The sequence below is a fragment of the Belonocnema kinseyi genome, chromosome 4 (genome assembly GCF_010883055.1).
Source record: "Belonocnema kinseyi isolate 2016_QV_RU_SX_M_011 chromosome 4, B_treatae_v1, whole genome shotgun sequence".
NCBI classification, from domain to species: domain Eukaryota; kingdom Metazoa; phylum Arthropoda; class Insecta; order Hymenoptera; family Cynipidae; genus Belonocnema; species Belonocnema kinseyi.
Genome location: NC_046660.1, coordinates 100,232,767 through 100,259,209, shown reverse-complemented (window position 1 = coordinate 100,259,209; position 26,443 = coordinate 100,232,767). Strand labels below are relative to the sequence as shown.

Below are 26,443 nucleotides of genomic sequence, written 5' to 3'. Positions count from 1 at the left end.
TAAAAGTTGAAGATTGTAAATATAAGAGTGTTCACAATTTAAAAAATCTCAAATTTTTACTGATAAAATTTGATTATTTTCTATTTAACTTGGGAATCTTTAAAGTTGAACTATTTAAAATGCAATATTCAGAAAAAAAATGTCAATTGACGTTTGGGAAATTAAACATTTTTAATTTTTAAACGAAAATTGAACAAATTCAAGTAGACAATTTTGAAGTTAAAAAGAAAAGGCACCTAATATTTTACTTACAAAACTCTTAAGGCCTTGAAATTTAAACTTTCAAATAGCGTTAGAAATGTGAAATTAAAAGTAATAAAAATGAATTTTTTTATTTGCAGTAACCGTGAAGCTAATTTTCTGGCTTTTTATCTAGTTTGAATTACTTAAAATTCGACTTCATACTATAAAATGGCAACAATAAATAGTTACTTTCGACATATTTTTTACAATATATTCAACTTAAAATCGAGTTTTACAATATTGGGACCATCAAGATTACTGGAACATTCACCTCAACTATATTATTTCTGAAATGATACGGTAATGAAAAGAATTTCATTTCGTATATTAGTGGGGAAAACGTAAAGAAAATATCATAAATATAGTTGAATAAATATAAGTTGTTGAAAATTCATCTTTCTAGGTAGAAATTTAATCTTTTTGGTTCAAAATTTATCCTGTTTGATTAGGAATGCAATTGCTGGGTTGAAATATTAACTGTTACATGCTTCGCTGAGAATTTATCTTTTTTGGATGAAAAATCGGTTATTTGACTTAAAGTTGAACTACTTAAATAAAATAATATTCTTATTAAGGATTCATAATTATAGTTGAAAATGCAACTACTTACTTTTTTAATCGACATTCATGTTAAAAATAATTCTACTGTTGTGTACAAAAGTAAACTATTTGGTTGAAGAAAACATATTATTGGATTAAAAATTTAACTGTTTTCTGGATAATTCCTCTTTTTGGGTTTAAAATTAAATAATTTTGTTGAAAATTGATGTATTTTGTTCAAAATTGATCTTTTTTGGTAGAACAATTATGTTCTTGGTCGAAAATTCATCTTTTTGATTGCAAATTTAACAACTTCGTTGAAAATTTAATTTTTATTTTTGGTTACACATTTTCTTTTATTTGAGAATTTAACTATTTAATGTTTGGTTAAAACTTCATTCTGTATATTGGATAAATTGGAAATTCATCTTTTTTGATCAAATTTCTGGTTTAAAAATTCTTTTTTTTTTGTTTTTGTTTGTTTAACCTTATAATTTTCTATAAGAATTTAGAAAAATGTAATATTTCATTTTTGTTTGAAACTTTATTCTGTATATTGTATAGGATAAAATCTCAATTCTTTGGTAGACAATTCATGAATTTTGTTGAAAAGTCATCTTTTGGAAAAGAAAATTGAACTTGTTTGTTGAAAATTCAACTATTTAGTAGGAAATGCATATATTTCGTTAAAATTTCGTTTTGGATGGAAAATAATTCTTTTCTGTTTAAAGGTCAACTTTTAGTTGAGAATTCAAATATCCTGTTAAAAATTCAACTTTTTTATTAAAAATTATACTTTCGTTGCAAATTCATCATCCCCGATATAAAAGTATACTGTTTTCGAAAAAATTCGACACTTTAGTTTAAAAACATTACTCTTATGTTGAAAGTTCATCATCCATGGTAGAAACGTCATCTTTTTTTATTGAAAATTAATTTTTTTATAATAAAAATTTAACTTTCTAACAAATTTGTTTTGAAAATTCAAATATTTGATTGAATTCTAATCTTTTTCATTTTAAAATTGTACCATTTGATTGAACATACATCTTTGTATGGTAAATGATGGCGAACATGCAACTATTTAGTTATAAATTTAACTATTAAAAAAATTTAATTATTTTTTGAAAATTTAACTATTTTGTTAAAAATGCATCTTTCTAAAATTCATCTGTTATAGTAGAAAAGTAATCTTTCTTGGATAAAAATTGATCTTCCTTGTTTGAAAAGTAACTTTTTTGTTAAGAATTCAACTGCCTTCGAAAAACTCGATTTTTTGGCTAGAACATTTTACCATTTGGTTAAAATCTTTAACTATTTTTTAGAAAACTCGTTTTTTTTACTGAAAAGTTCATCTATTTGGTTGTTAATGCAACTGTTTGGTTGAAAATTCATCTCTTTAGGTAGAAATATTTATTGATTGAAAATACAAGCAACTATTTTTTTTTTAAATGCAACATATTTCAGCTTGAAATATTAGGAATACAAAGTGTTTCGTATGAAATTCAATAGTTTATCTACATTAATTTTATACAAAAGAATTTGTAAAAGGAAACCCTCTTTTTAGCCAACAACTACTTTAATTTCGGGGGAGCGGAAGGTAAAAAAAAGACCAAAATTAGTATTGATTCATGACTGGAAAAATTTTCCGAATGACAAGAAAATGGCTACACCACTACTACGATTATAGAGAAAATTTATTAACTTTCAGAATAGTTTTCATAAAAGTTGTCTTATTCTTGTCTTACGTTAACTAAAGTAGAAATCAGAAGAAAAATTAATTTGATCTAAATTTCATATCTAGAAACTAGACTTAGATTTTGGCCAATGTAATTAATGAATTTGATTAATTAAACAGATAACGAACTTACATGAACAGTGAGATAGTTCGTGCTGGTGTAATCATGTTCCCCGAAGGTTCCATTATCCAAGGACGACCAAGATCTGGATCTTTCCAATCCAGTGGTATTTTTTTGGAATTGTTTTCGTGCCAGTCTTGGTGTCAATGTTGACTTAAGAATGTACTTGCTGTTTACTTTCTTCAGTGGCACATTTTTCCTGAGAGAGCGTTTCACAAACGTTAATCTATTCCATGAATCATCAAGACCATTTTCAATATCAAAATATTCATTGAAGATAAAGTTGAATACTTACTTTCTCCTGTAAATCGTATTTACAAAGGCGAATTCCACCATTGCTGCAAACAAGAAAATCGTGCAACCCAAAAACCATATTTCACTTGCTTTTATGTAAGAAACTTTGGGCAAGGAATTCTCAACTTTAGATGCGAGAGTCATGAAAGCGAGGATAGTATTCGTACCTAGAATTTGACAATTGATTGTTAAATTAAATACGAATCTATAACATTTTTTGGGGAAAAAAATTAATAAAAAATTTGTCGGACCTAAAACGATTCTCGGAGGACCTGCATCCATGTGTAACCAAAATGAAACCCAAGAAATCACAACTATTAAGATCGATGGTATGTAGTAGTCCATCATGAAAAATCCCATTTCTCGTGCCAGTTTAAATGTTATTTTTATCGAGCTGAAATTTCCGGCTGAAACCGAACTGCTGATAAGAATGTGATAAGGTGAAAAGTAAATAAATATTTGTTTGAAAATAAATTGAAAAAATTAACAGTTTTAGGAAATTTTCAAATTTGGCTTACCAAAATGGCCATAATGTTGTTGAGCTGCAGTATAAGAAACTTTTGATTGATTAACCCATCTTTCCACTAGCTTGTACTCTGTTAAATGTAATTCATCAGCCAGAACAATTGGACCCTCGTCCCATTCGAGTATCATGTCATGAACATTATTAGTCCCTGAAAAATATAAATTATGTAATTTAATCATAGTTTTATTAATCCGTTATTGAAAAGGACGAATATAGGATGTTTGAACTTACAACTTTCAAAAACCAGTGGACATTCTTGAACATCGAAAGGAAATTTCTCCAAACGAAGACCACAGTTCAGAATTGCTTCCAATCTATATGCAGAATCTAATATTAAATTATAATGCTGGGAAGTAACTGTTTAAAAAAAAATTGTTTAACTGTAACCTAACTTCTTTCAAATTTTCTTCAAGCTAGTTATTTCACTTTTATTTAATTTGAACCGTTTTTAAAATAATGTATATTTATTGAAGCTAACATTTTTAGTCATTAAGGAAAAATGTATTTTTAATTGTTCCAACTAGTTTTTCTCTAAAAAATAGGTGTGTCAAGAAAATCTCTAAAGCATTGTTGTCACTTTACTTTGGTGCCGCTTGGATAATTTGAAAAAACTCGAAGGAAGCAATTTGCCGAATTCACACACACACACGCTTAAGTATTGAGTTTCAATTTAAGGACAGTGATAAATACTTTCAAATTTGCGTGCATAACAATATTGGAACTGAATAAAAAAGTTTAAGAGTTATTAATGTAAAATGTTACTATTACATTTTTAGTTAAAATATTTAATTTTCAACCAAGAAAGAGATTTTTGAAGAAAATAGTTCAACTTTCAACTACTAATCTTTGACTAATTTTCAACTAGTAATTTTTTCCAAAATGCTGATTTTTTAAGTCATAAAGATGAATTTAAAGGAAATAGAATTTACAATCCAAACATATGAATTTTTTACCAAATAATTAATTTTTCGATTAAACACGCCGAGTTTTCAACCAAATAAGTGGATTTTCAACTAAAAATATACAATTTTCTATCATACATGAAATGGCTATATTTGTCATTTAAAAAATGCATTTTCGACAACAAAAAAAAGTAATTTTTCACACAAAACCAATACCTTCTCATTATCATGAAAATGTAAAAAACAACTTTCAACCCAAAAGATAAGTTTTCTACCAAAAAAGACAAATTTTCAACAAAATAGATGAATTTTTCACTAAAAAAGATAAAATTTCAACAAAACATAGAATAGTGTAATTTTAAGTTACAGAAATAAGTTTTTGACAACAACAGAAAATTATTAGAAACAGTTAAAATTTCAACCATAAAGATTAAATGTCTATCAACACAAAATTTCCACTACTAAATTATTATTAGTTTCACTCTCTACTAAGTAGTTGAATTTTTAACCACAATAGGTTTTTTAGTTGCCATTCATGATTAGCGTAAATCTGAAAAATTTAATCAAATAGTTATATTGGATGAAAAATCCTGGAACCAAAGACAGCCTCTGAAGTAAAATTTGTCATATTACAGGATCAACATGTAAAGAGAAATTTAAATTTTGTTATACAACTAGCCAGAATTAACCGTCTGTGCTAAGTTATGGTTTCCAAAATTTGTATTCGAATATAAATAACACAATAAAACTATAGAAAAATGGTTGTTATTCATTTATTGTAAAAATAACATTTTGACTGTTATTTCACCATGAAGTTACTTGTGCTCATGTCAAATACAAATTTGAAAACTTGTAAATGCATAAATTCATATTGAATTTACTGGAATTTTCTCCCTATAATAAAAAGACATCTGTGAATGATATATAACGTTCGCAAATCATATAAGATTTTCTGTAACATCCATCACAAAATGTTGAAAAATAAACTGAGTTTTTTTTATAAAGAAAGGGTCATTATAGCGCGCATATCGCGCACAATGTTCTCATTCCCTAAAAATAAATTATCAAACGAGATTTTTAAAACACTCAACTACTTTTTTATATAAAATGTTATTGTGAAAATTACCAAAAAAGATTCTTAAAGTGAAAAATATTACGCATTTGCAGTAAACAATCATTTTTGTCATGGTTCTCCAATATCAAATAATTTTTTCAATACTCAAAGAACGATATTAGAGTATTATGCAATATTTAACCAGATTTTACTAAGATAACCTACTTAAATTTATTGAACAAAATTCGAGAATTATCATTGTTTTTCAAATAAGATTAACCAACAATAAAAATGTAATCAAAACTTGAAGATCAGAAAAATGAATACTCATTGTATCAATTTGAACTACACATCGCTTTACATCTCAGAAGTTCTTTAAAAAATCTAAAAACTCATTTCACCCAACTCAAATCTAAAGAAAAATTTCTCCAATCCAAACCTTCAGAGCCGATATTAACCATTTTTTTATTTGAATTCCGGAGTTCAATATTGCACAATTTTAAATAAAAAATCAAATTAAAAGCATTCTATGTTAAACAAATTTTATTTTAAGGTCTTTAAAAGTTATTTACACACAAATTCAAACAACTTCAAATGTACACTATAAAAATAAAAATTTCACATTTTTTCTTGAAAAGATTAATAAACTCCGTACATTTTTTTACAATACCTATATTTTTTATTCCAATGAAAATTTACGACTCGAACAGTTATTTCTCGAATTGAACTGTTAATTTTTGTACTGTATTTACCTAAAATGAACTCGACATACTTTTTCTTAGCTAATACTGGAAAATTACTTGTGTAATTTTAAGTAAATTTTTTAGTAACTGGTCACAAAATCAACATTTAAAAATGCTTGGATCAATTTTTTCAAGCATTTTGAACCAGTTACTATTTTAACGTTTACGGTCAGGTACAGGAGAAAGCTTCAAGAAACTTCCAAATAAAAATTAGTTTAGGTCCAAAAATGTAAAGGTACGTTTTTATTCAGGCAGTAATCTAAATTTGATGAGTGACGTAATATTTACCTCGTGTTTAAAATCACCATTCCAGTAGGATCAATAGATATCAGCAGATCCTTAACACCACTTCCCATAATAGCAGAACTTCTTTCATTTGCGACGTAAACTGAAGGAGTCCATATCAAATCATGTGCAGTTTTTCCTCCATAAATCTGATTCTGATGAGGTGCAATGTTTTCAAAACTCAATCTCTTATCCAAGTATCGAAACTGTAGCATCATATGAACATCAAATTGCTGCAATAATTATTCTGACATTATTCCTTTGTGATCTAGGTCTTATTCTGATTTTTAATTATAGTTATTAAATTAATAGTGCAAATTTTCTCATTACCAGTGTCTTGGCCATATTGGACTTTATCGTATAAATATAAGCTCTACACAAAACTTTAACTGGATCAGTGGGAATAATTTCACCAGGTGGCCTGGCCATTTTATCATATCGACAATTAGCCGTCAATTCTTGAAGAAGCTCAGTTTGAGATTTTGAAGCAGTCGCATTTATTTGATTGCAAGTTCCTGATCTGCATTACAAAATATACGAATAAGTTATTTACCAAAGGTAAAATATCATTTTAATGGTATAGACACGTTATTCATGATGCATTTATTTTATTATTTAGATTTAAATTCTCCAGCTAGAAAGAAATCATTGAAAAATATTGAGGTATGGAGTTCCTTCAAATTCAATTGTTTTCCCATTTTTTAAGCAGGAACGCTTTAACCTTTTGCATTCATCACCTTTCAGACTGAAAAATAGTTTTAAACTACCATCCGAAGAAAGCATTATTAAATTTTGTTATTTATATCACGCATATCAATCTAATTGTTGAAAAAACATCCCCTCGTTCAAGCTAAAATAACAAATGCTTTTTAACTTTGTTTTATTTTAAGATAACAAGCATGTTTATTTTCTGCTCTTTAATTCAGGAAATTTCTTACTTTTAAAATATTCTCCCTTGCAATTTGAAAAAGCAGGTAATTTTAAAAGCCTCCTTTCATTTTGGAGATTATTTAACTTAACAATTTTGCCCCTTTAAAGCTGTAAAATCCTTCTTTTTATAAATATTTTCGGCTTTTGATTCGGGAAAATAATGTTCTCTATTTCATGACGAAAATAAGATATTTTTGAAATTTAATTGAGAACTTTGGAAATTGTTTGTCATCTGAAGTTGAAAAATCCGGTTCTTTTTTTAAATTTACCCTTTTCATTCTGGAATTTTTAAGATCACCCCCTTCCAATCTGACTTTTATTTAAATTTCCCTTTAATATTTTTTTTTCATTCATGTAAGATATACCTCCTAAATTATCCCCTTCGAAGCTGAAAAACGTTCCTTTTTCAATTTCCTTCCTTTCACTCCCGAAAACCTTTTACTTTCAGAATGACCACATTTTAAACAAAAAAATCAAGAACTTTTAAAATTGTTGTTTAATTCAAATTTTTGAATTTCAAGTTTGAAAATCCTTTTTACTTTGAATACCCCCCTTCCAAAGTAAATGAATCGGATACTTTCTCCATTTTCCCCGTTTCACTCGAGACATTTTTGTTTGTTTAAAATTTTCCTCCTTTCAGGCGAGAGCATTTTTCACTTTTAAATTTCCCTGTTTCAAGTCAGAAAATTCCTTTTTGTATTACTTTTTTCTCTTTAAATCAGGAAAATGGTTTATGTTTAGAACTCACTAACTTTCATCTCGAAAAATTTATTTTTACCAAACTATATTATGTTCAAGTTAAAATAAATTGATTACTAAAGCCGATTTCGTTTGATGACGATAATCTTTACTCTAAAAAAATATAATTTTATATCGAGTTTTTCAGCATCCTCATAATTTTAAGTGCTCCAGGAAAACTCCTTATCGGTTATGAATCACGAGTTTTATTGTATGAAAGATCACAGGATGAGTACTGAAATTATTATTCTTTTTTAACTTCATTTTCCGCTTCATTCGCTTCTCCTTTGCAAGAATTGAGAGAAATGTGTCTCTGCATTTTAGCAACATTAAATTAGTATTCTTGACTATTCTTCTCCTAAAACAATGCTTCTTTGTCGATAAAATACATATGTCATGAGTGCTACCTGTCACATAATTTAGATCACAAGACTCAAACTATTGTGTAAAAAGTTATTACGCGCCTCAAGTAAATTTTAAGAACGTCTTAGTAATTATAATGTATGAAAACAGTAATTTAAATAACTTAATATAATAACTAATAAAAATGTCCAAATTAGATAATTTTCTACCCAAGATGATGAATTTATTATTCATTCGTTATTTTTATATAAAAAAGGAAGTGTCTAATCTACCATGAAGTTTTTTTCACAGAAAGTGCAGAAAGTTTTCTGCCTAATGAAGTGCGGCTTAAGCAAGTCACCAAAAGGATGTGACGCAATGTTTTTTTACATTTAGACTTTACAGGCCACACATCTTACGCGAGACCCTGAAAAGCTAACAGTGACTCAATAAATTTCAAAGGCCTTATCTCTCCCTCAATTTATAGGATAAAATATTGTACTATTTATACGAGTTATCAGGCCCAAACTCGTGTCGACGTACACTGTTTGTGATAAATAAATACCTTCTTTTCCTGTTTACCCTTCCTAGCAAGCATAAGAATCTTGTAACGGTTTTTATGCTTGGAGGGCTTGAATAAAATCTTAATGAAAAGAACAATACGACCATAGATAAAAAAGCAATGACGTTTTCCTGAGAAAGCTACAAGACCGTGAAATTCCAAGGAGAATAACTTTTCAGTGAAACTCTTACGAACGCAGATTTCACATGGATTCTAAAGAATTAAAAGATTTCAGAAAATTTTATAGATTTTACAGAAATTTCAAAGATTTCAGAAAAGCTTTAAAAAATTCAAAAAATTTCACAAAGATTTCAAATATTTCGCAGAGTGAAAAAAGTCACAGGGATATCAAAGATTTCAAAAGATTTCACAAAATATTACACAACTATTTTTTTAATGATTTCATAAAAATATCAAAGACTTCACAAAGATTTCAAACCATTTCATAAAAATTTCAAAAGATTTCACAAAGATTTCAAATATTTCGTGAAGACTGAAAAAAGGGACAAGAATTTAAAAGATTTCGCAAAGATTTGAAAAGATTTCAAAGATTTCATAGATTTCAAAAGATTTCCAAGAATTAACGATATTTTTATAGATTTCACAGATTTTGAAGATACCAACAAAGAATTCAACGATTTTTAACAGACTGAAAAAAGTCACTATGATTTTAAAAGATTTATTTCGAAAATTCCAAAGATTTCAAAAAATTTACCAAGAATTCATGAAAATTTCAGAGATTTCACAAAGACTTTCCAGAAATCACGAATATTTCAGATGTTTCATAAAGATTTTCCAGAATTCACGAAGATTTTAGAGATTTCACAAAGATTTCAGAGAGCTCACGAAAATCTCAACGACTATTCAAAGATATTAATTATTTCACAAAGATTTCACAGACTCCACAAAGATTTCAAAAAGTGCCCAAGGTTTCACAAAGATTTCAATGATTTCATTTAGATTTCAGTAAGGTTTCAAAAATTGCATGAGAACTCTCTCACACCAGATTTCACGAGTGCTCCACCCCTCCGTTCTCCCCATTATTTTGTTACTGATCAAACGATAATTCTGTATATGGCTGAATTTCTTTTACGAAACTATAATCAAAATTTGAGAATTGATATAAATAATGAAAACCGTAACTTTCAACATCTAAAATAGATTATTGTTGTTGGGAGGAACCAGTAAACAAGGAAATTTAGTTGAGCTGTCAAAACGTTTTTATGATGGGTTCTGAAGGTTGCTAGTTATGCTCTATTAATTCTTAAATTTTAATATATTTCTTTCTACCAATCTCAGATCTTTCTAAGATTGTCAGAAACACTAAAGTGAAAATAAGAGATCAAGAGCAGGGTCTCATAAACGGCTTCTTGCCAATAACTTCATTTTCCCCAGACATTTATTGTTCCAAAGCTGCCAACGCTTTCCTAATTTACAACCAGATCTTTTATCAAATATCAGTGTAACTTACTGTCACTCTTAATATACTGCACTATTTTTCAAAACTCTGACGTCATATTTGACAGATATAAAAATGTATACACTGGGGGAAAATATCATTATCTCGTGGCTGTAACAACTGAGTTTTGCAATTGAATCATTATTAAAATGGTTCAGATATCAAAGTAAAGAAAAAATCAAAAATAATTAGTATATTAGATTTTAAAATGAAAATTGGTCTCTGAATAAATCGATATGCAGTATCATTTAAATCTGGCTTCTTTAATCGACTCTAACTGATGGTCGATCAAAAAAATCACGAGTCGTAAATGAAGAGTGGTGAATAAAATTAAAATGTAATATTTGAAAAAGGGTTAAAGAGAGAAAAACTTACTCTGTAGACTCATTGGTGCAGGCTGAAGCTTGAAAGAGTAGGAGGAAGTTCATCAGAAGAAGAACTCTTCCTCCTAGAGTCATTCTAAGCTTCCTTGGCAGTGAACTGATCTACCAACTAACTGTAACTGATCTGTAAAGCAGTTGTTCAGGTAATTTGTTTAGAATCGGGCGCTGAACGTTATTCCCACCATTGGCGCTCGTCTGCTCTTTAAACGAGTAAAGCTTGTATAAGGAATTGGGTTGAGGTAGCAGACTCTGTCTATGTGCTCAAGGATTAAGATTGTCAAGTTGTACACAGTCTTATACTTTCTGCGGTTTATACGGTCGACTCCTAATTGGTCTATGATCTCGAGGAAGGACGCTGAAATGCTAAAGTGTTGACTCTTTACCGCTGATTAAAATAAGATTAAAAGAAAATCATTTTTCGTTAAGGCCTTTGAATTGGAGTTGATGCCGTGACAATTAATTGCGAGAAATTTAAGACGATTTCGTGACTCAGTCTCGGATGATTTGCTGTTGGTTTTTCTAATTGTTGGTAGTGAGTGTGTGTAAGTACATGTAATTATTGACAAAGCTTGAAGACGTCAGGAGCTTTATGAGCCCTGATACGTCAATGATTATTATGATGCGTTTTCAATTTTAAAAAAGTAATAATAATTTATTTTCTATATATTACAAGATCGTTTAGATCAGTCGATATTCATTGGGGTGCTGAGAGGTTTCATGCGATGTACTGTGTAACTGAGGAGGTGAAGATCTTGAAGTAAACCAGTCAATCTTTTGAAATGACGCTCCGTGTAAGGGATCAATGCCTCCAGAGATGAGGTGATTCCCACGGCCTGCAAATGATCGCTTCCGATTTCATACAATAACGCATTTATCACCAACTGCAAGCAAAAATATTTTGTACTTTTTTTTTAAATTTAGTTTAGCAAGATTATTGAGGTTTAGTAATGAAAACTAGGGTGGTCCAACATTTTTTTATTGCTAGAGGGTAACGATTTTACGTTTATGCTGATTTTTGTGTGTGTTTATAGGGAGTCAAGTGGCCAATATGTTCATACTGTTTACGTGTCCATGTGGTGAATTATTAAATTAGGTAGTAAATCAATAATTATTATAAAAAAGTCATTTTCAATAAGTGTCGAAATGTACCTAATTGAATTTTATGTGAAAGTGCATGAGGGTATTATTTAATTTTTAAACTAAGAAAGGTAAATTTTTAACAAAAAATGGAATAGTTAAACTTTTAATTATAATAAATAATTTTTAATTCTAAAAAAACGATTTTTTTACCAAATAGTTGTTTTTTTAAACTAAATTATTGAATTTTCAAGATAAAATGTTGTTTCTTCAGAAATACAGAGTAAATGTTTCAGATAACTGCAATTTGTAATATTTTTATTTTTTAACGAAGGAAATTAGATGAAACACTAAATGCATAGAAAACACATACATTAATAAACAATACGTATAGTACTTTGAATTTTATTATTTATAATATGAAATTGTATGGATTCGCAAATTATATTTGCACAAATCAAATTAATTTTTAAACCCATCCATTTTTTGTAAAGTTATAAGGCACATCAAAATTTAACAGAACAGTATTGTAAACTGATAAATTTCATAAAATTAGATTGATAATTTTGCATTATTTGCAGGGGTTCTGAATTTCTAAATGATTTTATTGTGTAAATACTAAACTTATACAAAAATGCTATTTTACAATTTCTTATTTCAACTTCTTTAAATCCGGATATGATTTGATTTTTAAACTAAGAAACGTACATTTTTAACCAATAATGGAATATTTAAACTATTAGTTACAATAAATAATTTTTAATTATAAAAAAGCGAATTATCTACGAAATAGCTGATTTTTTAAACAAAATTATTGAATTTTGAAAACAAAATAACAAATTTTCTATACAAAAACAGCTGCTTTATCAAACCAAAAATTTGAAATTTTGATAAAAAAGTCAATTTTATTCAAAAAAAAAAACGAATTTCCAACAAAATACAAGAATTCTCAACCAAAAAGTGGAATTCTGAATTAATTTAGATTAATTCTCATTAAAAAAAGGAATTTTTAACAAAATAGTTCAATTTCCAACCACCAAGATGAATGTTTAACTACAATTTGGAATCTTCAACCAAAAAATGTGTTTTTAAGAAATAGTTCAACTTTAAAGCCTAGCTGTTACATTTTTAACCAAACAGATGAATTTAAATAAAAAGATTAATTTTCTACAAAAAAACACGAATTTTTGACAAAATTCAAGAATTATCTATAAAAAAGTTGAATTTTCAACTAAAAAAAGGTGAAATTTTAAACAAACTGCCAAAAAGGCGAATTTTTCACAAAATTCAAGAATTCTAAACCAATAGGATGAATTTTGAACTAAAAAATAAGTTTTAAATAAAAAGATAAAATTTTAAATCAAAAGATTAATTTAATGCTAAAAAAGACAAATTTTCAATAAAATTCAAGAATTCTCAACCAAAACGTTGAATTTTCGACTAAAAAAATGAATTTTGGAACAAACTGCCAAAAAAAGGCGAATTTTTAACAAATTTTCAACAATTCTAAACCAAAAACTTTTATTTTCAACTAAAAAAGAATTCTTAAACAAAAAGATTAACTTAATACCAAAAAAGACGAATTTTTAATTAAATTCAAGAGTTCTGAAGCCAAAAGTTGAAGCTTCAACTAAAAAGGATGAACTTTTGATAAAATTCATTAAAAACATCATAAATTTTTCAAGTTAAAAAATAATAAAAAGTTAAAAATAAATTAAATTTGCAAAGGTTATTTCTATTGGATAGCATAAAAAAAGAAATTTACAAAATAGAAAAACTGTTGCAATAAAAATACCGAGTGCTTGTAATTTACCAATTATTCCTTCTGGATAATCCTAAAATTAGAAAAGAAATTTATTTCAGAAATTTTCAACTAAATCAAAGCTTAAAGCACACATTATAAATAATAAACAACGTCATAAGTTATGTAGATATCTTTTAATCACTATTATTTTTTTAATTCAGTAACCGGTGGCGTAATTTGATCAAAAATTATGTTTAACAAATAAAGGAATGAAAAATCAACTTAAAAACATGTGATTTTTATTGCAATGTTACAAAATCAAACCTGAACAGCGCCAGCTTTAATTTCAAAGCAATATTTTTCTTTGTGTTAACTTGCTATCTGTTGAATTAGAGACGTAATATTTACATCTGACGTAATAGCTGTTGTAAAAATCTAAATTAGCTCGAAATTATCAGAAATATTTTTAATTCAACCAGAAGCTAACAAAAACATTTATTATTATTTCTGATGATAAAAAAGTAAACGATAGCTTTAGTAATGATCTACTTTATCAAATTTAAGATTATTTTCTGGATGAGTCAGCAAACTTTTTTTTTTTAATAAGAAATTATGTCACCTAATTTCAGGGATTTCCTCGTACTAATAATTCTGACGATTAATTGAAAAATTACCTGAGCAGCTTGAGAATTACGGCTGTTTGTATTCCAAACAACGGCACATTTGAGCAACGATTCCTGACGGGCTGGTTTCAATTCCCGTATAGTATGAACCAAGTCCTCCTCGTTCTTCTTAATAATGCCTGCAAGAATAATCAGTATTAAAGAACAATCGGTATTAACACAACAATTCGTACTATTTTTTTCGAAATATTTTGCATAGCCATTCACCGTGACAGATGTTTTTTGTTTGTTTAAAAGCGGTAAGAAATATATTGGGAAATTCTGAAACATTTATTTCCCCACTCGTCAAGAAGAGAAGAATTCAGAAAAATTAAGAATCTAAATTACTATTATTAATAAGCGAATTTTTCTCCATCGAAAGTTCCACCAGAGTAGAAAAAAGCAAAATATATTCTTTTTAATCGTCTTAGAAAAATGTAATGGAAGCGTATTGAGAGGAGTTAAAAAATGAATGAATGCAAAAGAAAGAATAGAACGGAAGAGAATAATGACACTTTAAAGGACGCAAAACCTAGTCCTTTTAATCGATTCAAAAAAAACTTCAGTTGCAAATATAATATAATTATGTTAATAGAAATGATTTGTAGTACTGTCAAAGAATATTTTGACAATTGTGTTGAAAGATAAATCAATTTTATTTGCCTTACACAACATTATGAAATGAATTTTTTATTCTTTACTATAGTATTAAATCCATAATTTGTTTAAACAATATAAAATATTATAATTAAAATTACTCCACCTTACTTGCACTACGTACTGTGCACATATTTTGTGGACAGATTAGAAGGAATTAAATTAATCAAAAATACAGCATGTAAGTATGGAATTAAAAATAACCATGAGAGGTGTGTCTAATGCTCCGATTAAGCGTTAAGAAAATAGAAAAATTACTTTTGGAGATAAACCTATACTTTCGCTGGGCACTTCTCCCGATGGAAAATTAGCACATTCAAAAAAATTAAATAATACTCACTCTTTCATTAAAATCTGAAAATATTAACTTTTCTCTATTCTTCTCTTCTTACCGGGTAGCGAATTTTTAAATTATTCTTTTATCAGAAGGTAGATTATTTTGCAAGTATTAATTAAAAAACGTTTTCGCTTTTGACAAAATGTCTGATTTAAAATTCTTTTTCTCTCTGTTCTTAAACGAAATTATATTTAAAAAAATCAAAATACCTTCAATAATTTTCAGAGTTTGAAGTGGTCTCTCCAGCTTTAAAGCGAGATTTAAGGCTGACGTTAATTTCTCAGCTTTAAGTAGATTAGCGAGTTTCTGCTCCTCGAGGATCAAATTTTCCTTTTCAGCGATTAACTTTGCTTTATTTTCCTGCGTAACATCGCGCCAAACGATAATCATTGAATCGCTTCCTCCACTGACAAGATGTGTTTCAATTCTGTTAACTTCCGTCCAAAGAGACAAAAAATATAAATTATTATTTTTTTTTTTACAGAAATATAAACTAATTATTATGCTAACTATCTATCATAAATGAACACTCATTACTCATTACTAATTACTAATCTCTATAAAGTGCATGAAAGTTTTAACTATTATAAATAATATTTAGTCATACACGACCTTGAAAAAGTGCTTTAGTTTTTTATACAAATGGTATTTGCGTAAGTACATTACATATAAAATAGAGATATTTAATTAACATCTGCTCTACACCTAATTTTGCATAAATTAATTTATATGATCTTACCTTTCAGGGCCCATACTGCAGATTCATGTTTTTCCAAAGTAGAAATGCACTCAGAAGTCTTGACACTCCACAATTTCACTAAACCATCTCCAGAAGACGTTATTATTTGCATCCCTCGAGATAAGAATTCTGCTCTGATTACAGAAGCTTCGTGTCCTTCGAAAGTCTACAATTAAAACTATTAATTAAGTACAAATATCGCATAATTAATTTCAAAGAATCAATAAATGATAATCATTTATATAATTTACCTTCAAGCAATTCAATTCCGTTAAAGACCAAATTTTTAATGTACAATCTGCAGATGATGTCAAAAGAACTTGATCAATGGGCGAAAATCTAACGCACCAGACGCTTCTTCTATGACCTCGAAATACTCCCAGTTGTTGTAAATTACTCGCATCCCAGAGCTTAAAAAATAGTTTTGTAATTATAAGAAAAATATATGGAGGAATAGAAATCTTTTAAGATTTAGAATTTCCAGGTCTTCTGAGTTTATTTTTGAACAAATTGTTGGATATTCTTTCTAAAAATTGATTCATGCAAATTTTAAGGGCTCTTCAATAGTGATGGGAATCCAAAAAACTCTCAATAATATTATTAAACATTTTTAAACTATTATGAAATAACATAACATTTTATTTGACAGAACAGTTATTGCAAAAACACACAAAATTTTTCCATCGTAGAGAGTATACATAAGAACAACATAACCTGATACCTCAGTTTCAGGCCAGCCCTGAAGAAGTGAACTGCAATCAAGAAGTAGAATAAGGAGAGCCCATTCCCGGAAAACTTGGACGCGTGAAATCTGTTTTAGTTAGTTTGCATCGCACGTAGCGTCTCTTGCAGAAAAATTCAAACCCGAGAACATTTTAAAAATTCTCTCATTTTTCCTTGACACTAATTTTTAATTTCCAATCATTAATTTTTAAATACCAGCATTTTAATCTTCTAATACTTTTAACACAAAATATTTTATAAATGAAATAAAACAGTATTTTATTTACAAATCAAAAATTTATTTATTTATTTCAAACAAAAAAAAAATGTTTTTTCTACTATAAAAAATAGCTTTTTAACAAAATACTGGATTTTTCACCAAATAGCTTAATTTTTAACATAATACAGTAGACTCTACGACACTTTTGTCTAAGACACTTCTCGTTTTCAGATTTCCCCTTCGTTCGCTTGCCCCCACTCCTTGCCTTATTTCCTTTACCTATATTGTGACATTTTTTTAAATAGAATTTCAATGGAGCCGCCAACAAAAGTACGTAAAAAAATTGAATGGATCACTGCTGGAACATTTTAAAACGAAATCCAAGGTTTTCGTTTCGGCGCCACTGAAGGGGAGGTTTTCTTTCACCGAACATACTTGACAAAGCTGTACGGCGCTTGAGAGCATTTGAATTCGCACGCGCGTCACGTGGCTCTCGCGGATCGCAGAAGAGAGGGTACTCTGACACTTCGTGTTCGCTTCCCCTACAGCCCCGAAAACGAGAAGTGTCGTAGAGTCTACTGTAGTTGAATATTCAACCTAAGAAAACAAATTCCCAACTAAAAAGTGTCATAGTTTATATTTTAATCAAAACAGAATATTTATACAACCAAAAAATAATCATTTTAAATCAAAAAGACGAATTTCCAACAAATAAAGATTTTTCACTCAAAAAATAAATAAAAGTTATCTAAATTATTGAACCTTTAAACCAGAAGACAAATTTTCGTTACAAAAATTGTATTTTCATACCAAAAATATGACTTTGGAGAAAAAAAATTTCGACTAAAAAATAACAATAAAAAAAAATGGAAAAGTTACGTTTTCTGTTAAAAATAAATTTAAGAAAAAGTATTTTCTTTTAAACAGTTAAATTTTTAATAATGTAGTTTAACTTTTATCTAAGTAAGAAAATACAAATTTTAACAAAAAAGTGATTTCTGAACAAAGCAATTCAACAAAATCTTTCAAATATATTAGATGCAATACTCAAGCAAAGAAAAATGATTTTTAACCAAAAAGTTGCATTTTCATGTAAACAAAAAAAAAATGAAATTTCTTCTATAACAGACCAAGTTTAAAAAAAAAGGTAAATTATCAAGAAAATTGATAAATTTTCTGTTGAAAAGGGTTTTAGTTGAGTTTTCATGATCAAAATATAAATTTTTAAACAAGAAATAACTTTCTACCAAAAAAGAAACAAACAAATTTTTAACAAAATTGTTTGAATTTTCTACCAAATAGTTGCATTCTTATAAAAAATATGAAATTTATCTCAAAGTAGATGAATTTTCAATTACAAAAAAAAAGTTGAATTTTGATCCAATAAAGATTTCAGTTGACTCTGCAAGATGAAAAATTGAATTTTTGTAACAAAAAAAAAATTAGTTTCTACCAAAAAAAAAATAATACAATTTTCAGTCCAAAAAGACGAATTTTGTCAACCAAAAAGGATAAAGTTTTAACAAAATAGTTTAATTCTCTACCAAATAGTTGCTTTTTTATCCAAAAAAGATCAAATGTCGTAGTAAAACAGATGAATTTTTAATAAAAAACGACAAACTTCTTTTATAAGTAGAACTTTCATCCTGAAAAGATTTCCGTTAATTTTTCAACACCAAATATGAATTTTAACCCTTAAAGGTATCCCCTCTCTGTGATAACATAAAGTATGAGGGGGGTCGCTGAAGACCCCAGCAGAAATTTCTTAATTGCAATAAGGATTTTTAATATTTTTGGACGAAACATTTTTTGGGTGTACAATTTTATATCCTTTATAAGATACAACTAGATAATATATATATTTTTAACTTTAACTAATATAAAGAAATTAAGAACTAAAAAAATGACTTTTTTTACAAAAAAAAATCGATTTTTTCGATAATTTCGATATAAAGAACTAAAAATTAAACTGAACATACTTAAGATATAGTACTTCCAAAAAATACCGAGATTTTCTGTCACTGTTCAGAAAAAGATATTTATTTTGAACAATCAAAACATGTATTTTAGGAAAAAATTAAAAAACATTTTTTTTGAACATTTATAATTATTTAGTGAAAAATAAAAGCGAATATGGTTAAAAATATGGTTTAAATGTTCAGAAAACTTATGTTTTATAATAAAACATACAGAACAACATTTATTTATCCATTACAACAGTCGCTGCAGAATAAGATACGGTGTTCATCTCAAATAGGTATTGTCAAATAGAACCCTTTCTTATGCTCTAACAGTTGATAAATTTGATTGCAAAATGCACTCACAACCAACTTTGATATTTCTCGGTAGCCGAGAATAGGTAAATCGTTCTTTTAAGTGTGGTACCATCAAATACATACTAATACTTTCAAGAACTCTAATTGTTGATATTTTGGGTTCTAGTTGAAATTCTAAAGTTGCAATGATTTCAGAATGTGATGATTTTAGAATAGGATGTCTTGCTCGAGTAGACGCTGCCGTATACTTGATCGCAGATTATAAGACATCCTAATAATTAAAACATTAATTTAAAAACTACTTACAATATATTTAAATACTTCAAAATACTATGTACTTACTTTATATAAGAATAAATAAGTATAAATGATCAAATAATTTTCGATGTCAGTAACATTTTTGGAATCTCAAGGAAATTGGTACTCATGCTTTGTCGACAAATGACGCTATAAGTCTGATTTTAACATTTTTAAACTACGAAAATCATGATTTAGAAAAGGCTGGGTATAAAAGAGCCCAGGGATACCTTTAAGGGTTAATCAAAAAGTAAATTTTCTACGAAATAGTTATTTTTTCAAAAAAAAATAGTGCAATAGCTTAATTTCTAACGAAACAGTTGCATTTTTATTCAATAAAGATGAAATTTCAACTAAAGCAGATGAATGAATTAAAAATGATAAAATTTCACATTTTTTCTCATAAAATAGTGCATGAAAAAAAAATTGTAATCTGAAATTTCTCAATTTGGAACCCTTCTAATTTCAAATAGTACAGTTTTATTTTTTTTGAAATTTTAATGACTGAATTTTCAAAATTATATTTGGAAAATATTTCCTTTTCAACGTTTTGAACTTGTCCTGTTTTCGAAATTCTCTTATATTCTTAAATCATTGAAATTCGCGATTCTTATATTTAAAATAAAATTGTTACATTTTATAAGCTTTACATTAGGAAGGATTCAAATCCAAATATATTATAATAAAATTAATAATAATAATACTATTTATATATACCATTTAGTAATAATAATTCCAAATAATACCATTTGGAAAACTTGTATAAATTTTCCAAAGGCACCATGGGCGTGGGGTCTCCTTATACTACTTCTTGACTGCAATGTTCACGAAACTTCGACAAAATTCTTACGAGTGAAACCCGAAATATCTCTTGTTATCAAAATGAATCATCGTTAAATCATTCAATCTATTATGAAATTAAAAATAATTTGTTTATACCTTCGCCGTTTTATCAAGAGCACCAGTAGCAATAAATCTATCGTTAGGAGAAACTGTTACACAGTTGATATCCGAGTCATGAGCTTTGACGGAATAAGTCGCATTAAGTGTCACAGCATCTGTAAAATTATATTAATATACTTTAAATGTTTTTTAATTACATTATTAAAACCCAGTTTAAAAAATGCAACAAATAATCTAACCGGCTTGGTTAAGTGTTTCAGGTACATCCCACAATTTGAGGCAAGAGTCCTTGCTCACAGAGGCGAAGAATTTTGTCAATGATTGCGAAAGTGCAACAGAAGCAACAGATTCTGTGTGTCTAACTCCAACTCCAATGCAAGATACTTGGAGAGAATTTTTGTCCAAGAGCCACAACCTGACACTGTTATCCTGAAATAATTTTCCACATAGGTATATTTTTTTCAGTTTGAACGAAACTGATTAATATAAAGAAAATAAAGTATAATTCTCACTTTTCCTGACGAGGCAAAAAGATTTCGATTAGCTGGAGTGCTGCTTAGAGACATAACAAAATCAGTGTGACCTCCTAGCAGTTGGCAATTCATTGTTTCTAACTCATAGAATTTTATATCGCAGCTGTTCGATGCAACTGCAAGATGAGTGTCTCCTTCACCGACGTAAATAAGGTCCAGAATTTCAGCGCTGTAACCTACCAACTAAAAAAATACCATGTTTAGAAACATCTAAATAGAATCAAAAATAATTTTAGGGCTCGGACTTACTTCAGAAATAAAAAATAGTAGCGACATAAATTTTGGAAAAAGAAATTATAAACTTATGCTATAAATCAAGCAATCCTTGAATCGACAAGAAATATTTTGAAAAAAATAAATAACTTTGACATATGTCGCATGAAAGTTCGAAAAGTTTTCTTTCTTCAGCACTACAGAGTAAATGTTTCAGATAAATCCAATTTGCAATATTTTTAATTCTTTAACGAAGGAAATTGGATCAAATGCTAAATTTATCGAAAATACATACAATAATAAATAATATGTATGGTAATTTGAATGTTATTCTTTCTAGTATGAATTTTAATGGATTCGCAAATTATATTTGCACCAATCAAATTAATTTTTAAAGCCATCCATTTTTTGTAAAGTTATAAGGGACACCAAAATTTAACAGAACAGTATTGTAAACTGATAAATTTCATACAATTAGATTGATAATTTTGCATTCTTTGCAGGGGTTCTGAATTTCTAAATGATTTTATTGTGTAAATACTAAACTTATATATAAGTGCTATTGTGATACTTTGTTAAAGTTTGATGAAATTTTGTATACAATTTCTTAGTTCAATTTCTTTGAACCAGGGCTGCTACACAATGTTGATTCACATATTCTAGGTCTTTTATAGGTAATTGAAAAAATTCTAAAACTTTCGTTGACAATTCCATTCCAGGAAAATTAAGAGACTTTCAGAGAAATAGAGAAATATCGTTCAAGAATAATAAACGCATCAAATGAAACTGACTAAACTGCAATTTTAAATATTTGCAAAGATCAAGACAATCTTTGAAAATTAATTCCTTCTTCACTAATTCCAATAAAATAATTAACTTGCCTTCAAAAACGATAATTATAATTTTCAAGTATTCTTAAAATCCCGAAATTAGTTTCCAATTTTACGGACGCCCATACCTTAATTATTCTTCAAAGAAAAGATTGATCTACGTCTAAAATATTTTTTTCTACAATTTTTAACTTATCAAATTACATTATTTTAAAATCAGACAAAATTATAGTCCATGTACATTTTGAACTTTAGTTGCGTGAGTTAATTTTTTTTAGGTTTTCTCAATCTAGGATCTAGTTTTTTTTCAAATTGAACTTTTTGCACATTTAAAAATTCCAAATTTCTCTTTCGGTTAATTTCAACTTCATTTTTGCCAAAAATTGGATATTTACTATAATAGAATTCTGATTTATTGGAATTTATTATTAATTTGAACTATTTTCAAAATAGAAAACTTGAAAAATTGGTATATTAATAAAATATGAATGCTTTTATTTAGTATTGAAATAATTAACTTTCAAATATGGTTAAATTTGGAACTTATTTACTCCAAAATTGTTTCATAATTTGAAGCTTTTTCAATTTAAAAGCTTTCAATCTTATAGTTTATACTCTCGACTGTGATTACGTTAAATTGCTGGATTAAAAACCGTTTCAAGTTAATATATAATAATTTTTTAACTATATTCGATATCAAATATATCGACAATTGATGGAACTTATAGTTTGAAATCGTACGATTAATATACAAATTAGTAGACTTTTTAATAATCAAATTTGGAACAAAATTTGATTTTAGATTTGATTTTTCGTATTTAAAAATTGTAACCAATAAATGTTACAAATTACAATGGTACACTTTTGATAGATTTTTCTTCAGACACTGAAAAAGAATCGAAAACGTACAGTACGAAACTTCAGGGTGGCCGTTTTAATCAAAGAAAAAAATTCCCGGTCATTTCACGGTTTTTATCCGGTTCACAAACATTCTTCACGGTCAACGAAATTTAAAAAATCGAAATTTATTCTAAACCTTTTTTCGACTTAAAGTAATAAATAACCAATGAAATGCAGTTAAACTGCCAAATTTAGAATTTTTATAAATTATAGAGTGCAAAGATTCAGATTAAATTCCAAAAATATGAATCCACGTTAATATTTTCAATTCTCTAAATTAACCCTTGGAACTCTTTCGCTCTTTCGCCGTGAACAATTTGCGAATGTAAACAATTTGCACGTAGAAAACATTCTACAACTGTTACCACATGTGAGACTTGCTCAAGAAAAAAAGAATGAAAAACTGAAAGAGCATTATTCTTTTGATTTTGAATTTACAGCTCCTACATAGTTCTCTTTCTTCTAATTTGTTTTGAGAATCGATTTGCTAATGATTCTCGTGATGCTAGTCCAATTTTCCAAGCAGAAAGATTTTTATACAATATGTTTTACCAAAATTTGCATTGCGTTCAAAATTTATTTAATAAAGTTTAGTAAATATTCTAAGTTGCTCATTTATTCATCCTAAGAATAGAAAATACTTCATTACATGCTCATACTGTAAATAAAACTAATTAGAAATTGTTTAAATGTGTAAAACGTGAATGCGGTCTCGAGGACCGCACGCGGGACAAATTAGATTATCAGGTCGTGCGGAGTCCCAAGGGTTAAAGAAGCAAGCAATAACTTTAACAAATTTAAAAATTATATTTTTTAAGTAGTTTTAAGTTAGAAAAATTAAAACACGAAAACTAATTTTTTTCTTACTTGACAGTTTTTAAATTCGAATTTAAATTATTTTCATTTTGAACAGTTGAAGAACTTTTATAAAATCCTGAAAATTAAAATAAAAAATCCTTAAAATTTGAATTTATAAATAACAGTAGGAACACTTATTATTTGTAGAAAAAATTGGAGTAATTTTAAGAGATATTTCGAAGTTTAAAAAATATTAAAATTAAATTTAGAGCTTGAACTGATTTCAAATCATTTACGCGGAGTTTGTGACCCAAAAAAATGTGGTATTCATACCGGAATTTCGGTGCAAATACCCACACTCGAATTTAAAACAAAATGCAGATTTCAACCAAAAAAATTAGAAATTTTTTAAGAATTTTGAAAGGCTTAAACATAATAAAAACATTTTCTTAAGATTCCTAGGAAAATTAAAAATGATTTTTCAGTTTGAAAAATGATTGTAACAGAAACTTTAAAAAGATTTTAAGACACTAACAAAATGACCAAAACAGAACCTGGAAGATTTTAAGGATTTTTTTTTTAATCTACAGGATTTTCCAAAAGTTCTAGGGAAAATTCGGTTAATTTTAAAATGTATTTAGAAGTTCTAAACAAAAATGTTAACACACTTCTTTCCAATTACTTGAAGACATTTCAAGTTTTTAATTAATTTTGAATCTTTTCAAAACTAAGATATATCTCTTGAAATTACTCGAATTTTGTATACAAATAATAAGTGTTCAACTGCTATTTATATGTCAAAATCGCAAAATTTCACTTACAAATTAAACATTTTTTAAACCGAACAAGTCATATTGTAACGTTAAAAGTGGAAAAGCTCTTCGAAATTCTACAGATTAAAAACTTTCTATGTAAAACAATTCAGTTTCAAACTGTTTACTTTTACATATATTTGTATTCAATTTACTCTTCTTAAATGAACAGTGAAGTTTTTAATGGCCAAGAAAACTAATAAAAATAATATATTAATAAATTTATTTATTCAATTTAATATAAAAAATAATATAAAGGAAGACCTAATACTTTGAATTAAAAATAATTTATTGATGAATCATTCAAATTGTTATTTCAAAATAAAATTATCGGAATGAATCGTTTTGTCAAATCGATTATTGTTAAGTTTTTTATACTTTAATTATTTACAAAACTGTTAAAATCAAACTTGGGCTATTGGTTCTTCTAAAAATTCGTAAAACTCCCGTTCATGAAATAAATTCAGTCATTTCTCGGGTTTTCCCGGTCTCAGAAAATTCCCGGTCCTTTCCCGGTCCAGCGGCTACCCTGAACTTAGAAAATAAAGAAAAGCTGAATCAAAAATATTTGTACTTAATCATTCTATATATTAATTAGCCTTTGGGTTTATTTTCCAGTTTATATTTCTGTACTTCCGATGGTAAACATAATATTTTAGTCAACCAGCGAAGAAATTCAAAAATATTTTTAAAGTTAACGCAAAGAAAAAGTGCGATTAGCAGCCACATGTATGAAAATAGTGGCAATTATGGATTTTTTCGAAATGGTGATAAAACAGTAACATCGCTAAAAAAGTATCAAAGCCCTCTAATTTAAAATTAAAATTTTAAATAATTATTACCTGTTTTTTGCATTGGAAGCTTTCAATTGAATGGATTATAATATTTTGATCAGCAGATACAAGAGCGACACTATTGCTAACTGCATTGTACAATAAATTCGTTACGGAGAGACCTCCTGCTTCTTTGGCAGCTGGTACCAAAGAATTGTCCTGTGCATAAACTTCGCTACCAGCTTTCATTTTCCATATTTTGATGATTCCTATATTAATAAAGAGAAAATAAATAAACTGTACTCTAAAAAATATTTCAGATTCGCTTTTTTGGAAACATTAAATATAAATACCCTTTTCTCCTGCAGAGGCAGCATATATTTCTGACTTTTTACGTTTTATTGAATCTGACAGAGGGGCTTCGCATGGAATTATAAAAGCCCCCTCGACTCCTTCATAAACTGGCAAAACTCTGATCGAAGATCCTTGAGAAATGTCCCACAATATCAGAACCTTGTCCCGCCCAGAACTGAGAATTGAAAAAAAAAAGATTATTGATTAACAACATGTACAAACTAGATTTCAGGCATTTATTCTTCATTACCTAAGCATGTGCACTCCGTCCTCGTGAAAGGAGAGAGAAGTAACGTTACTAAAGTGACCATTCAATAACAGCCTTTGCTCCCCTTTTTGTATATTCCATCCGTGAATTATTGTGTCGTCACCCGCAGCAAAAAGAAGCTGTTTTTTAGGGTCCGGATGGAATACCAAGATGCTGAAAGAAAAATTTTTAAGACTCGAGCAGTGAAAGGGGATATTGAATATCGTAAAATTCCTATTATATTAATTACCTGACAACGCCTTGAACGCCTTTTAAATTATATGTACAGGCATGATGCTCTAAATTCCAAAGCCTAACACTGCTATCGCTTCCTCCAGAAGCCATGATTGGACCTCCACTGAAAAAAGCTATTCGCGCTACTGGTCCTTGGTGAATAGATTTCCACATCTTTTCCACTTTTGATTCTGTTAAAATTCGCAATTGTTTCACAGTTAAGTAACACATACGGTAATAAATAACCGATTAAA

At 28.0% G+C, this 26,443-nt stretch overlaps 2 protein-coding genes across 2 annotated transcripts in view; both read right to left on the bottom strand.

The window, feature by feature from the left end:
- LOC117171729 (kinesin-like protein KIF19) overlaps window positions 1-11,008 on the bottom strand; it is a 62,512-nt gene extending 51,504 nt beyond the window's left edge. Inside the window, exons 1-8 of the mRNA XM_033359293.1 lie at window positions 10,853-11,008; window positions 6,777-6,966; window positions 6,450-6,679; window positions 3,694-3,776; window positions 3,455-3,610; window positions 3,188-3,343; window positions 2,938-3,103; window positions 2,655-2,841 (exon numbers count right to left, since the gene is read on the bottom strand). Of these exons, the coding sequence (XP_033215184.1) occupies window positions 2,655-2,841; window positions 2,938-3,103; window positions 3,188-3,343; window positions 3,455-3,610; window positions 3,694-3,776; window positions 6,450-6,679; window positions 6,777-6,966; window positions 10,853-10,935 (1,251 nt within the window). The 5' untranslated portion in view covers window positions 10,936-11,008. The remainder of the gene's footprint in view (window positions 1-2,654; window positions 2,842-2,937; window positions 3,104-3,187; window positions 3,344-3,454; window positions 3,611-3,693; window positions 3,777-6,449; window positions 6,680-6,776; window positions 6,967-10,852) is intronic.
- A 476-nt stretch (window positions 11,009-11,484) lies between these two features.
- Window positions 11,485-26,420, bottom strand: LOC117171025 (transducin beta-like protein 3). Its single transcript, XM_033358069.1, has 12 exons — window positions 26,206-26,420; window positions 25,959-26,129; window positions 25,708-25,883; window positions 25,424-25,623; window positions 21,008-21,211; window positions 20,735-20,924; window positions 20,532-20,650; window positions 16,328-16,486; window positions 16,077-16,242; window positions 15,547-15,771; window positions 14,356-14,483; window positions 11,485-11,741 (listed from the first exon to the last, which is right to left on the bottom strand). Exons 1-12 carry the CDS (start codon window positions 26,418-26,420, stop codon window positions 11,544-11,546), a joined length of 2,151 nt encoding a protein of 716 aa, XP_033213960.1. The 3' UTR covers window positions 11,485-11,543.
- Window positions 26,421-26,443: the final 23 nt, after the last annotated feature.